Here is a 13,252-nt window from a genome sequence, read left to right on the forward strand (position 1 = left end):
AATAAACATCTCTGAAGACAATTCCTTGGTTTCATGTTTCAGCAGGTTGTTTTGGGTGTCTGAACATTGTCTCTTTGCACCTGTAGTTATTTGCAGCTGGGAAAGCTAATGATTATGATCTGGGAATGTAACTGAGATTTTTTTCTCCATAATAAGCAGCTTTGCAGCAGGTTATTTGTTTTCACTGCTTGAGAGGTATTGGAATGCTGCAAGCAAACATGCAGCTGTAAAGTTGAGCAGTTTTTAATGTCATGCTCTTAAGAAATAAAGCCTTTAGACAATTAGGAGGTACTGGTATTCACAAGGTAGAAGGTGGTGTTTTCAGAGGCCTAAAGGGAAACTGTTATACCTAATGATTAAATACTTGATAAGACATTTTTTTACTGCATTGTTTATGTATAATCTGTGTATTTCAGCTGAAAAGCTGAGATAAAATAAGATGTATGAATCTAAATAACTGGACCTCAAATAGCAGACCTTATGAGCAATACTGTGTGTATTTATTTAAAATATTTATAGCTCCTCTGGAAAGTTGGTGGGGGAAACAAAAAACTGATGTGCTGAAACAGTACAATTAAACACACTCTGGAGAAAAGGGGATGGTTGTTAGGTCAGCTTCAGTTTTACACGTACAGTACACATTTGATTTCATTAAAATTATGAGGTACCCTGTATCTGCAGGACTCAAGAGGCTCTCAGTCATGACACTTTGCATTAATAGTAAGCATTAATAAGCAGGAAAATTAAACCAAGAAACACCTAAAGTACTGGACTATATTGCAGATAAACTACCGATCTACCTTTTAAGCCTGTACAACCTGCAGAACTCCAGCTTTAATTGATTGGACTCAACAGCCTAAGTTTTAAGGTTATCCTTACAAGTGTGGAAAAGCATGGGCGTAATGTTGCAGCCTTCACTGTTGTTTTAGAAGTTGTTTTTTCCAGCTGTACATGAACATTTCTGTCTTGAGTCTTTCTTAACAATATGGTGTAAACAGTGTCTGGTTTCTACTGTGATTATTATTTCATTACTGAAGTAGCCTTTTGATATTTGCACAGTAATTTTTGTTGTTATGGCTGTTTTCATGTTCGTAGTTTTCTTCTGTTAAAACTTAAAATCTCTCGCATTCAATTGGCTACAAATGCATGAATTCAACCAGATATTCTTACTTGTAAAATGTATACTGTTGCATTGCAGTTAGTTAATGTAGTTAGTCCATAGTCAGCAATCTAAACTTTATTGTTAAGCTTTAATGATTGATGTTGTACCAGTAACCTTTAGAAATACTATAGTACTTCACAAATGCTATGTGTTTGGAAATCTTTTGAGTAAAAGCCTTATAAAAATAGGTTTAGTTTTTACAGGACATCACAAAGAAATAGGATGGTATAATTCTTATAATTGCTTAGTGATTGTATTTGGAAGATTATGGACTAAACAGACTTCAGGGATGCCAGTGGATCATTGTGCTATTGGGAATTATTCCAAAAATCAAGTGACCTCTTTGCTGTAGTATTTTTAGTATTATTTATTTAGTATTAATAAAGAATCGATTTATTACAGCCGTGCGATGTGTAAGCGGGATATGTAAAATAATGTAAAATAAAGTTTTTTATTATTGTTATAGAGAAACATAACATAAACATAAAAGCTCTTAGCTGGGTGATCATTTTTTCTCTCTCCTTCCTTGTCAGTTGAACCACAAGGCAGGTCCCTGCTTACTTCATCCTGCATACAATTTCTGCAGTTTCTCTTAAAAAGACGCGTGTATTCTTCTTTACACTAATTGTAAACCGGAGATTTCCCCAGGTCAGCCTGTCTATTTTGTTTCTAAGATTTATCCAATTTCTGTGGAATACAACCCATGTAAACTGCCCGCACCTTCGTGTACATATTTATCCACATCTTTCGATAGAGTTTATCTAGTTCTGCAAATTTCACAGTGTTATCTACCAGTCATGATTCTAAATCTACAGCGTTTCAGCATATCTGGTTTCAAGCCATTCAAATAAATCCAACTTTTGTTTCACCGATATGAAGTAATTGTATATAAATACAAAAACTATGTTTATATAACTCATTTAGGTCCATCTGTACTGTACTTATATGTTTCAGACGCTCTTACTGTATATTTTCCAGTCACTTTAAAATTGCTTTTCATCATTTGCTTTCGTCAAGTCTCTTTAGTTAAGTATCTAGCCAGTCCGGCTGGCTAAATACACTTGCTCCATCATTTACTATACCAAAACTCACAGTTATGCACTCTGCTCTTTTACACACACACACACACGTACGTACATGCAGGCACACAAATTCATTCATTCATTTTTTTTCTTCGTACTACAATTTGCTGTATTTTGTTTCACTTCTACGTGTATCTCTTTTCTTCTCATGAATACGACGTCACTTGTTCCACTATCCATCTGTTTATTCTTTCACCACTGCTCAATCACTTTCCGACAGTCCTGCTCAGACCAAACACCGTCTGACAGTCTGTACCCCTTTTCAGCTTTTGATCCTCCTGCACAGCCTCTTTTAGCTTTTGTTCTAGTTCCTCTTTGGAGCGAGTAAATTATCTTTTTCTTAATTTTTCTCTCGTTTATTTGCCGCCACAGGTGCTGGCCGCGCACCAGGGCTGCAACTACGTCTTTGTGCTTTTGCCATTACTCATATACTTTCTTACAGGCATCATCGCCCCAAATTCCCTCTGATTAACTCAACTTCTTTCTATATTTTTTCCTCCTATCCCGTCAACTTACACTTGTCCGATACATAATCGGACACTTCCACCACTTTCTCAAACAACCAGTTAGCACACATGTTCATTTTCTGAAGATTTACTTTGTCTTGTGTGAGGCAACAGCTCATAAGCGGGTGCTTTTACTTGGAAATCCTGTGCATTCCTGCACTTATGCAGCTAAGGGCGTCTGTTACTTCCAGATCTAGATGCCTCTCAGAGTCTTTAGACAAGACTTACACCACACTGTTCACATGTAAGAAACGAGACCTCGAGTACTCTCTTCCTGGATCAGTAATTCACCATCCCCAGAACGCCAGCTTTTGTCCCGGGGTGGACTTACGCACTGGGCTCCGGTCAGAGCTATTCTTGGATCTCAACGTCCTTTAAATCCTGCTACTTAGTGCTTTGCTGTTTAATTAGGAGGTGTGTTTATGTTAGTGTTGTGCGTATGTGTATTATCATAAACAAGGAAAACACATAAAAACATACATATATAAACTACTCCCCTCCTGTTCCCTTTTAAACAAAAAACCATGCCAATCCGTGCACGATCAAGGGATTGCTAACCTCAGGACCCTGTGCGCAATTAAGGCCCAAACTAGTCCTGGATTATATGTGCAGTTAAAGCACAGCTCAGCTTCAGAACCCCGTGTGCAATTAAGGCCCAAACCAGTTCTGAGCTCCGCGATAAAGGCCAAACCCGTTCAGAAACACACGCAATTAAGGCATACACCAGTTTCGAATGCGTGCGCACAATACCACCGCTCGCTGCCTGCCAGACCAAATTCTGGGCTTACAGCCAACCACCCATTACATACACCGGTGTCTTCCCCGGGCCAGAGGTATCCAGAAACTCACGTCTACTTCATCATCTCGGGCGATCCTCGCAGGGAGCAGGGACTTCCCAATCGGTCAGACAAGAGAGTTGGGACTTTTAATAAAATAAATGCCTCTTTGTATTATGCACGCTGACCATCTCTTCTGCCGATGGGAAACCCTGGGCCTTCTGGAGAATCCTGTTCGTGACGCCAAAAATTGTTGTAACAGACAAATAAGTTCTGGATCCCAAGATGAAGTTTAAACATGAGTTTTATTGCATGCAAGGAACAATAAAAACGAAGTATTGTTCGAAGTACCGGTACAAAACTTCCAGTTTATATAGCCCTGTTCTGCCGCTTCTGATGTAGCTCGTTACCATGGTAATGCACAGTGGTGATGCACAGTGTTCAGACACTTCAGACAGTTCACAGACTTTGGCCAAATGGTCAGTGTTAGGTTTCCTTCCTTGGGAAGAGGGGTTTCTAGCTGGCATCTGGAATCCTTATCAGTTATCCCCCTTTCCTGCCATAACTTGTCCAGTCCTTGTGACCCTTTCTTCACATCTTATATCTTTCTTCACAGCCTTGCCAGTTTAACTCTCACAGCCATTCGGGATACAGATTTTTAAGCATAGCTGACTGTATGATTACCATAGGTCTCATAGCTCTCATGACAGCACAGTAGAGTAGGTAGAAATACACCTGAACTAGGTTGTTTTGTATTGTACATCATGCAGGGCTTGAAACAGACAGGAAAGCAAAGATTTTGTATTTATTCTAAAGGTATAGATATAATTTTGGAAAATCTGCAGTTTCAGTATTTTAATTGTGTGCAGTATATCTAAATGCTCCATGTGTGGTGTTCTATGTGACAGGTCAGTAAGTCGGTGTGTATCCTGACCACTCAAACTATAATGAGGCTGTTGAAATCCAAAGAGGCAGCAGTGGCAGTGGATGTGAAAACATGGCCAGCAATACTGGACACAGGTAAAGTTCCACAGGTTGGAGATATAGTGTTTGCTGTATCTGTATATTGTGTTCACTCTTTGCTTACTTACACCTATCTACAACATCAGAAAACCTGTGTCAAGCTGCATGTATTTGGAAACCCTAAAATTTCAGAAATCACTTTTGTTCTCCCATAGCAGCAATAGTATAAAGACTTTTTAGATGTAATGGCCCTTCAAAATGCTGCTTGATGAGGTCCTTGGATCAATGTGCTAGTAACAACAAGTACAATAGATGGGAAAATTCATATACTATTGATATTCATAATGTATGAAGAGTATCAATGAGCTAAAATCTTTTTAATGTATATTTTGAAACTATTTTTATTACTTATAAATGCTTTTTCTTTAAATTGATTTGTTCAGATGACCTCCCTAGAAAGAAGCCTTCTCAGATTTATAAACCACCAACGCCTGAAATGCTGGCCTACCTAGACTTCAGTGTCTCTACCACAGGGATCTTAGCAGGAGTGAAGGTAAGGCCAACTGTTGTAGCTACCATGTCATGTTTCTCTTGTATTGTTTAAAACAGCATGTGAAGGATGTCATTTATGGCAAAAGAGATGTCATCTGTAACAAGATAACAGGTTTGGTCCGATTTTACATCTGTTTCACCATGATACACCCTCCACATGACATATTTGCCTCTAACCTCATATAACCTCATATACATCACACTCAAAAGAATTATACCTAGCTACACATTACTGTTCATGGTCTCCCAGAATGACTTGACTTGGCATTAAAAAATATTTATATTCATGAGATCTTTGAATGACCCTTTCATATTCCATGAATTTCTAGACATTCTTGTCTGTATACAGATGCAGCCTGTATAGGTGTAACATTTAGGATGGTTTTAAATGCATGTGTGGTTCTGCTGAGGGACTTAGGAAGCATGACAACAAGTTTGGTGCAAACGTGATTTATTTTAAAGTGAATTAGGTGACTGGTACGTAAAAAGGCCACAATAACACATAGGGAAAGGGAATTAGAGAGGTACCAAAGAAAAGAAAATTACAAACAAAATGGAGCTGGCTAATAAAGTGAGGGAAAGCTGACCTAACTACCAAAACAAAATCCAAAACACTCTGTCTTCGGCGTCTTCTAACACCCTGGCTAACCTTCATAAATACCCAAAACCATGCAAGACAAAAGGCACTCACCTGTCCTAAACTAGTGTTACTAATACAAAGATCAACTACGTGTGTACAATGTACCCGACAACCTTAACCTATACACAAACGTTAACACAAATAAACAAGTGAACTACGAATACAATTAAGGGAAAACGAGAGTAGACACAAGGAATGGGGTGCAAAGGAGAAGAGAGGTTGATATAAAAAGTTTGGGCAAGGTAATGGCGAAATAAAGGAAAATACAAACAAACGAAAGTACAAGGAGACAAACACAAACCAACAAAAGACGAAGCTATACGAAAACACACACACATAAAGTGAAACGAGCGAAAACAGAGAAGCGAAGCCGAAGCAAAACGAAAAGCGAAGCAAAACCGAAGCTGAGCCGAGCAGAACCGAAGTCAGGCAAAAGGCCCTTCATTCTGATAACCTCCAAGTTATATACTTAATAAGCTGAGTTCTGATTGGTTGAGAGTTAATTGAAGATGATGTAATACGGAAACACTGGTGTAATGAGGGACAAATGGGAGAGGGAGAACAATCAAAGTCAGGAAGTGTGGAACATAGCAACAAAAACACACATGGACCACACACTGGGACGTAACACAGCCACTCAAAACATGCATTAATCCTCATTATCACGTTGGCGGTACTGCAGCATGGCAGGGTGTGTGGTTCACTGGCCAGAGATGATCGATAGGTGACACTTGTGGTCTGTTAGGTGTTAGTGAAATAATGGCTGCTTCATTTTATCTGTTCCCCTACTGTTTATAATCCTTAAATCCACAAATATTAATATGTAATTTTTTAACTGTAGAAAATCCACACTCTCAGTCATGTTCGTTTGTGAGAAAGGTACAGTGAGTTTATTATGTATGCATACAGGAATTGCTCATCCACAAAAGCCGTAGTCAATTCAAAGTACAAGCTGGGACTTTCAAGTCAAACAGTTACACAAAAGTTACACAAAAACAAGCACAAAGGAGGAAGCGTTTCCTGAGGAGTGATACCACTCCATGGGAGTAGTTAAGATATTTGTGCAATTAGGCATTAAGCAAAGATATTGCAAAACAAAGACAGCTTATTTACAGTTCCAGATATCCACTCCTTACTAAGTCCTTGAACATTATTTTTATGTCCAGCTCCAATATGCACTTAACCCTTTCTTTCATAAGTAATATAAAAATATTATACACACTGCGGTAGCTAAAAATAATAAAACACACAACAGTATCCCATCTTCTTCATAAACATTTTCTGCATCAGTCTTTAACTAGGTCATTTACTGTGGATATTTAGGAATAGTTTTGAAGTGCTCGTTTTAAGTGGATGTTAAGTGGATTTTCCTCTTTCTAACACCTGACAAAGGCTCCACAGCCAAAATGTTGTTTCTTTTCTTTTCTTTTCAGCATGGAATAAACCATTACTAATTCCTTTGCAGCCTACAGTACACCGCAGCTATAGATGCAGCCATTCAAAATGCACATTACAACCCCATACTGCGCAAAATTATCTACAGGTTACCACCCGCATTGTACCGCAGTACGTGATTGGCTGGCCAAAATGACCAACAGGGGCACTCGTGGTACATTGATTATTAGTGAAATTATTTAATCATTTAATCTCTTTACTGTGCATGTTTTAATTCGCTTAATATTGAATATTTATATGGAATTTTACAACTAAAGGGAAATTTTAATAGCTGAGCATAAAAAAAGAGGAGCATAATGTGTCTGAAGGTCATAAACAATATTAATTTAGAAACATAAACATATTATGTAAACTGTATATGGCTGGTATTGGTAGTTTAAACAGTATTCCACTTCCTTCCTAAACATTTTAAGCATCAAAGTCTTACGTGTGGTTGTTTCAGAAACATTTTTATGTGCTCCTTCTGACTATATCAAGTTTCTATACTTCATAACAAGTTATAATGTTTTAACCTTTTCTAGGAATATTTGCGATCGTTATCGTGGAAAAAAACGCATACTTTTTATAATTTGGTTAATATGAAATATAATATGGAATTTCCTATCTAAAGAAATTAATAACATTATTATTATATTCATATAGCTCAAATTATTACAGTAGTACACTTTTTTTGTAAACATCTGCAGCAGTTTAGCTAATTCACCCGTGATGACGTAAAAACATTTTGTCTGCACTTTTCAGCTACAGCTTAAGTTGTTAAGTGGTGCATTGGTGTAATGGCTTAGGCGGAATGCTGGAAGTTGGGGGTTCAAACCCAGCTCTCACAATGAATTTTTGTTTAACTAAGATAGTAGAAAAACTAAGTAAAGATTATAGACACTATATTGAATTTGTTGGTATTTCTAAATATCACAACATATTCAAAGTTAAGTGAGTGAAGTGATTAACCTTTTCTATGAATACTTGCACTTGTTATCACAGTAAAAGAAACTCATGCATTTTAGAATTTGATTAATAGGAAATATTATATGGAATCTCATATCTAAAGAAATTAACAATATTAATTTAAGGATCTAAATATATGTATTTATATAGCTGGTAGTATTACTGCAATCCACTTTCTTTGTAAACGTTTTATTTTTAATTGCACGCATGATGAAGTACTATGTACACTATATTAACATGTTTTTTTGTTCATATATTATAACATATTCATAACATATGTTAAGTTATATTAATAATGAAATAATAACATGAATTAGCAAACGTGAATACTGTTTAATTAAACCGGTTTAATTAAAAACACTTTATTCAGTAGGGCAATTTAACAGACACCACAAGCCTAAAAATGAAATTGTATATATTGTAATTAGAATCGAGAATAACAAAGCAGTATTAAAAATACAACTGAAACTATAAAAATGTTTCTGGTCATTATTACCAGTTTTAATTTAATAATAATTTCAAGCTTCTTGTATCTTTTTCAGATAATTTTTTTTCTTCAGTTTTCACAAGCTTCGCTTATTAAAATACCTATTTATGAGACACGATGTTTCAGATGTCAATAACTTTGTGAACAAATGACACAGAGCCTGCAACCCGCTGCGATTTGGAAACAGAATAGTTAAAAATGAGAACAGGTGAGGCAGGCAAAGGGAAGGGGGAGGGGGGAGGTGTCTTCCCACCTCTATGACTAAAAAAAGTGTCAAAGAGAAATGGCTTGAGCGACAAACAAAGCCGAAAAAGTTTTGTGCGGTCTTCTCTGCTTTAAAGGTACACTCCTTGTGGATGAATTTTCACTTTGAACATTTGCCCACTAGCTAGCACACCAGCTAACACACAGAAGCAAACTGAATACAACATGTACTTGCAAGAATAGTAATTACAAACATGAAAAACATACTTGCTTTATATTGTTATACTGAACAGTGTATTGAAACACTCTATGGTCACTACACTGCCCTCTAAACCACTTTCCCACAATTTCACGGGGGCAAGGTCTCTTAGCTGATTCACAGCAGTATACAATTTTATCTGGCAAAAATTCAGATATTTGTTAACATATTTACTAAAACTATCCATCTCAGTAATCTCACTGTGTTAGTCTCACTGTATGCCCCAGTGCTCACTCAATGTTCACACTCCCAGTAAAATAAAAAAAACCTATTTCCCGCATTGTCACGTCACACCAGGGGGGAAGAAAAAGTGCCTGCGGTTTTTTTTTTCACTGACAGACAAAGGTGATTACAACTAATTCAAAAGGGGTCTTGTGTTAACTCAAACTCTGCTATCTAAACCATTTTTTACAGCTTTTAAAGTCACGCAGTGTTTGAGTTAGGCAGGTATCTTATTTTTTTATTTTATTAAAAAAATATAAGGCAACCAGCAATCGAATGTCCTGTTTTTTCTTAACACTCATTTTTCTATACTGTAGTTAAAACGTGAACGAAGATGTGCCACATGCAAACAGCGCGATGTTGTATAGTTTTAAAGCCACTACTGTACATTATAGCTTGTGGGAAAAAATGTTTTTTTACTACATCAAAGCTTAACTTGTTCAGAGTGCCCGACATTACAAGCTCTGAGTTAAAAGTTAAAATATTGTCATAATATTTCCAAAATAATCACAAGTGAACGAGTTGATGGATTTGATAATAACGGAGAAATCATAACAATAATCATGCAATCCAATTGAAAGAAGGACACTTCTTATCAATATGAAAAGCCTGTATATAAATCAGTTAAAATACTTTTTATGCACGTAGAGCTTTGTGTAAACTGTAAGTTCTTTTTTTTCTTAATTAAACATTTGAAACACTTAAATTTTGTAAATGCAACAAGCATTCCGTACAGAAATAAAATAATGTTTTCTACAGATTTTAAGCAGATTAGCAGGTTGCTGACAAAATAGCGCACTGTCCACTAACCGTCCACCACTGCCCAGTGATATAACTTTAATATAAATAAAATCTAGCACCTTTTTTTTAAAAAAAAACTTATTTTGAATGAATCGAAACCCAGGTGTAAGTTCATAAAGCCAGAATTATGTACTATCCCTAGGTCTTCGAAACACCTGATCATCTACTGTAAAGCTTTCAGTGCTTTGTGTATATTCATATCGCAGCAGGGGCAGGGTGCGTGGGGAAAGGTTTAGTCTGCAATTGAATTGGCGATCTGTATTCTTCACACCTGAAACATTGTTTTCTCTGAAAGCATTTTCTTTCCTCTTTAGCTGATCTTTTCTGCCTACGCATGCTTACACAGCTCCCTACGTGAATTCTCGTTCTTGACTGAGAAAGCTTTAGAGAACTTTACATTTATATTTTCAACTATTTGTAAATATGACGTTTACATTGGTGTTTTTATGAATTTTTCACTTAAGCGTGTGGAGGAGTGTCAGCTGTCAAGGAGAGCTCCCCTCTTCCCCACACGGACAGACTGTGATTTTAAAGTGTTAACAATCCAGCCATTGCAAGCCACTGCATCAGCCACAAATAAATAAAAAAATACACTTTTTTTTCTCCTGATGGAACTGTAACAAATCATCACGTTTCACATCCTTGTGAAACAATCACATTCTCATCCAATCAAAGGTTTGATGTTTTTTTTTATTTTGAAACCGTGATCTTGACATGCAGATGTGAAGTAGAGTTAACACCTTCAGTTTTAAAAGGTTATTAATAATATCTTCCGTGTCGCATTAACATTGGAATGTTCTTAAAATTGTAAAAAGTGTCTCCTCTATAACTCTTCAGTTTAAAGAGAAATTCCGCCAGAGCCACACAACATTGTCCAATAATACTCTTCTTGTGTCTAATTTCTAGTTAAGCAGGATTTACGCGATAAGCACATTGTTTAATGGGGATTACATTACCCTCGTCTATATTGTATCACTTTACAACACAGGTTTGAGTCGGAGTGTCTGTTAATAAAACAGAGCGCCTTCCAATACATATAACTACTCCATGATTTCTTTATCCGTTTCAGCTAAATGAGGGAAATTAAATCAGTCAGAATCTCGAAGTGCCAATTGTAAAAATAACCGTTCTCTCCTCCTTTGTTTAACTTAAAGAATTTTGAAAAGAAATCCTTAACCACAATATCATCACTTAATTTATCCAGATACACAAATTCACGCCAGAGCCAACAACAAGCTATAATAGTGGACTATTTTTATGTATTCACTATATAAGGAACAAACCCAAAGTAAGTGTTTTGTCCATTACCACTCCAAAAACAATAGAAGTTTTTTAAAAAGAAACAAATGTCAAAATGTTTCACAAAATGTCCACTTGTGATACTCTAACTACTTAGTTACACGATCCCATATTCATATAACTATCAAGTGATGTTAAATCACTACAACATTTTTCTTTTTACAGTAACAGCAAGTGGTGTTCTTACTATGTATTCTTAGAAAAGGATAAAACGATATAACTTTTTATGAAGTACAGAATATAAGCTTTATAATGTTAAGCACGTTAAGCAAACCAGGACCCATGTAAGTTAAGAAGTTAAAGTCTTGGATGCATAAAATATGTATGCATAATTTATTTGCATAATATTTATGATGAAGGTGGAAGGTTGTGTACTTTTGTCCAACTAAGCAATCTTGCTTTCATTAAAGTATACCAACTTTTTAATGTTGTAATCTTTTTAACATGCTGTAAAAAACAGTTTAAAATTATTAAAAGTCTAAAGAGTATACAACTAAAATTCTTAATTGGAAAAAGATTGTCCCTCAGCAGTGACTGGGATTCTAAACTGGGCATTTTCTGGTGACAGCTCAAATGCTGTACATGAGACGTTAAGCTTTATTAGCTAACTGGTTGGCGGTTTTACAAGGTTCTTCCGGATACTATTATCATATTTCAATTTGCATTAGGTATTTGTGTACTTCGCGCATTTTGAATGGCTGGATCTGTACAAACATTAAAACTGGACCATCTGGACCAACCAAGGACCTTTGTAAAGATTTTAATTGTTTGAATTCCCCGCTTTCGATACAATACAGCCAATGTTGCTTGCACAGAAATTTTCAAAGTACTTCAGTCGGAATGTTAACTTGATAGGGTGGATGCTAGACTTCCTAACTATCAGGTCTCAACAGGTTAACCACATGTAACCGAATGCAAGACTGCTTAAACTGTTTAGGTAGAAAGTGGAATACTGTATGTATTTTTTAATTTAAACTACCAATACCAGCCATATACAGTTTACATAATATGTTTATGTTCCTAAATTAATTTCGTTTATGACCTTTGGACGTGTTATGCTCCTCTTCTTTTTATGCTCAGCTACTAACATTTCCCTTTAGTTGTAAAATTCCATACAAATATTCAATACTAAGCGGATTAAAACCATAGTACCATACCATAGTACAACACAGTGAACTGTGGGTAATTGCATGCGGTATGGGGTTGTACCGTGCATTTTGAATGGCAGCATCTGTATGCAGCATCTGTATGTGTGTCGACAGACGTCTGAAAAATGTTAAGCCACATGTGTATTTTCAGTTTTTGGGGGAGTTATGATCTCTAACACCCTTAAATGAGACATGAATATCACCAGTATCATAAGTACCTCTTACACCAACTGGAAAACTTTGGTGTCTCTCAGCCATTTCTAACACAGTTTTACAGAGCCATTTACTTCACTCAGGATGGTGCTGCCTTAAAACCAGAACCACATGGTATTTTTGTGTGTGGTATATGTAGAATGTTTTTGCAGCACCAAATACACCAGGGTAAATTCCTTGTACATTAAATTTACTTAGTGAATAAAGGTGATTCTGATTGTGAATTCCCCTGCAAAGAACAACCAAATAAAAGAACTTAGGACCAGCTTCCTTATGAATATGGGCTTTAGAATGTTAAAATAATCATCAAAAGTGTCAGGTAAATGGTTAAAAACAAATGTAGTTCATTTGAATACTGAAGTTCCTTATCTGTCGCTATAAGTTTCCGTATTGAGGACATTCCCATCCTTTTCTTCTTGCTGTCCCACAGTCTTATAGGGTTTTTATCTTTGAATGTACCCTACAGATGCTTCTGTGCATTCGCCCTTTTGTGTTTCCTTTTTAAATTTTTTTTTTCCAGTCCTCTTCATTTCACCAA

At 36.3% G+C, this 13,252-nt stretch overlaps 1 protein-coding gene across 6 annotated transcripts in view; it reads left to right on the top strand.

Moving 5' to 3' along the window:
* dip2a (disco-interacting protein 2 homolog A) overlaps positions 1 to 13,252 on the top strand; it is a 269,946-nt gene that overhangs the window by 223,861 nt on the left and 32,833 nt on the right. For all 6 annotated transcript variants that reach the window (XR_001479789.2, XM_015359260.2, XM_006636662.3 and 3 more), the window contains 2 exons: positions 4,435 to 4,546; positions 4,933 to 5,042. Coding sequence is in view for 5 of the 6 variants with exons in the window: in XM_015359260.2 (XP_015214746.1) it covers positions 4,435 to 4,546; positions 4,933 to 5,042 (222 nt within the window). In the remaining variant the exon portion in view is untranslated. The remainder of the gene's footprint in view (positions 1 to 4,434; positions 4,547 to 4,932; positions 5,043 to 13,252) is intronic.

This window comes from Lepisosteus oculatus, chromosome 12 (assembly GCF_040954835.1).
Source record: "Lepisosteus oculatus isolate fLepOcu1 chromosome 12, fLepOcu1.hap2, whole genome shotgun sequence".
NCBI lineage: Eukaryota > Metazoa > Chordata > Actinopteri > Semionotiformes > Lepisosteidae > Lepisosteus > Lepisosteus oculatus.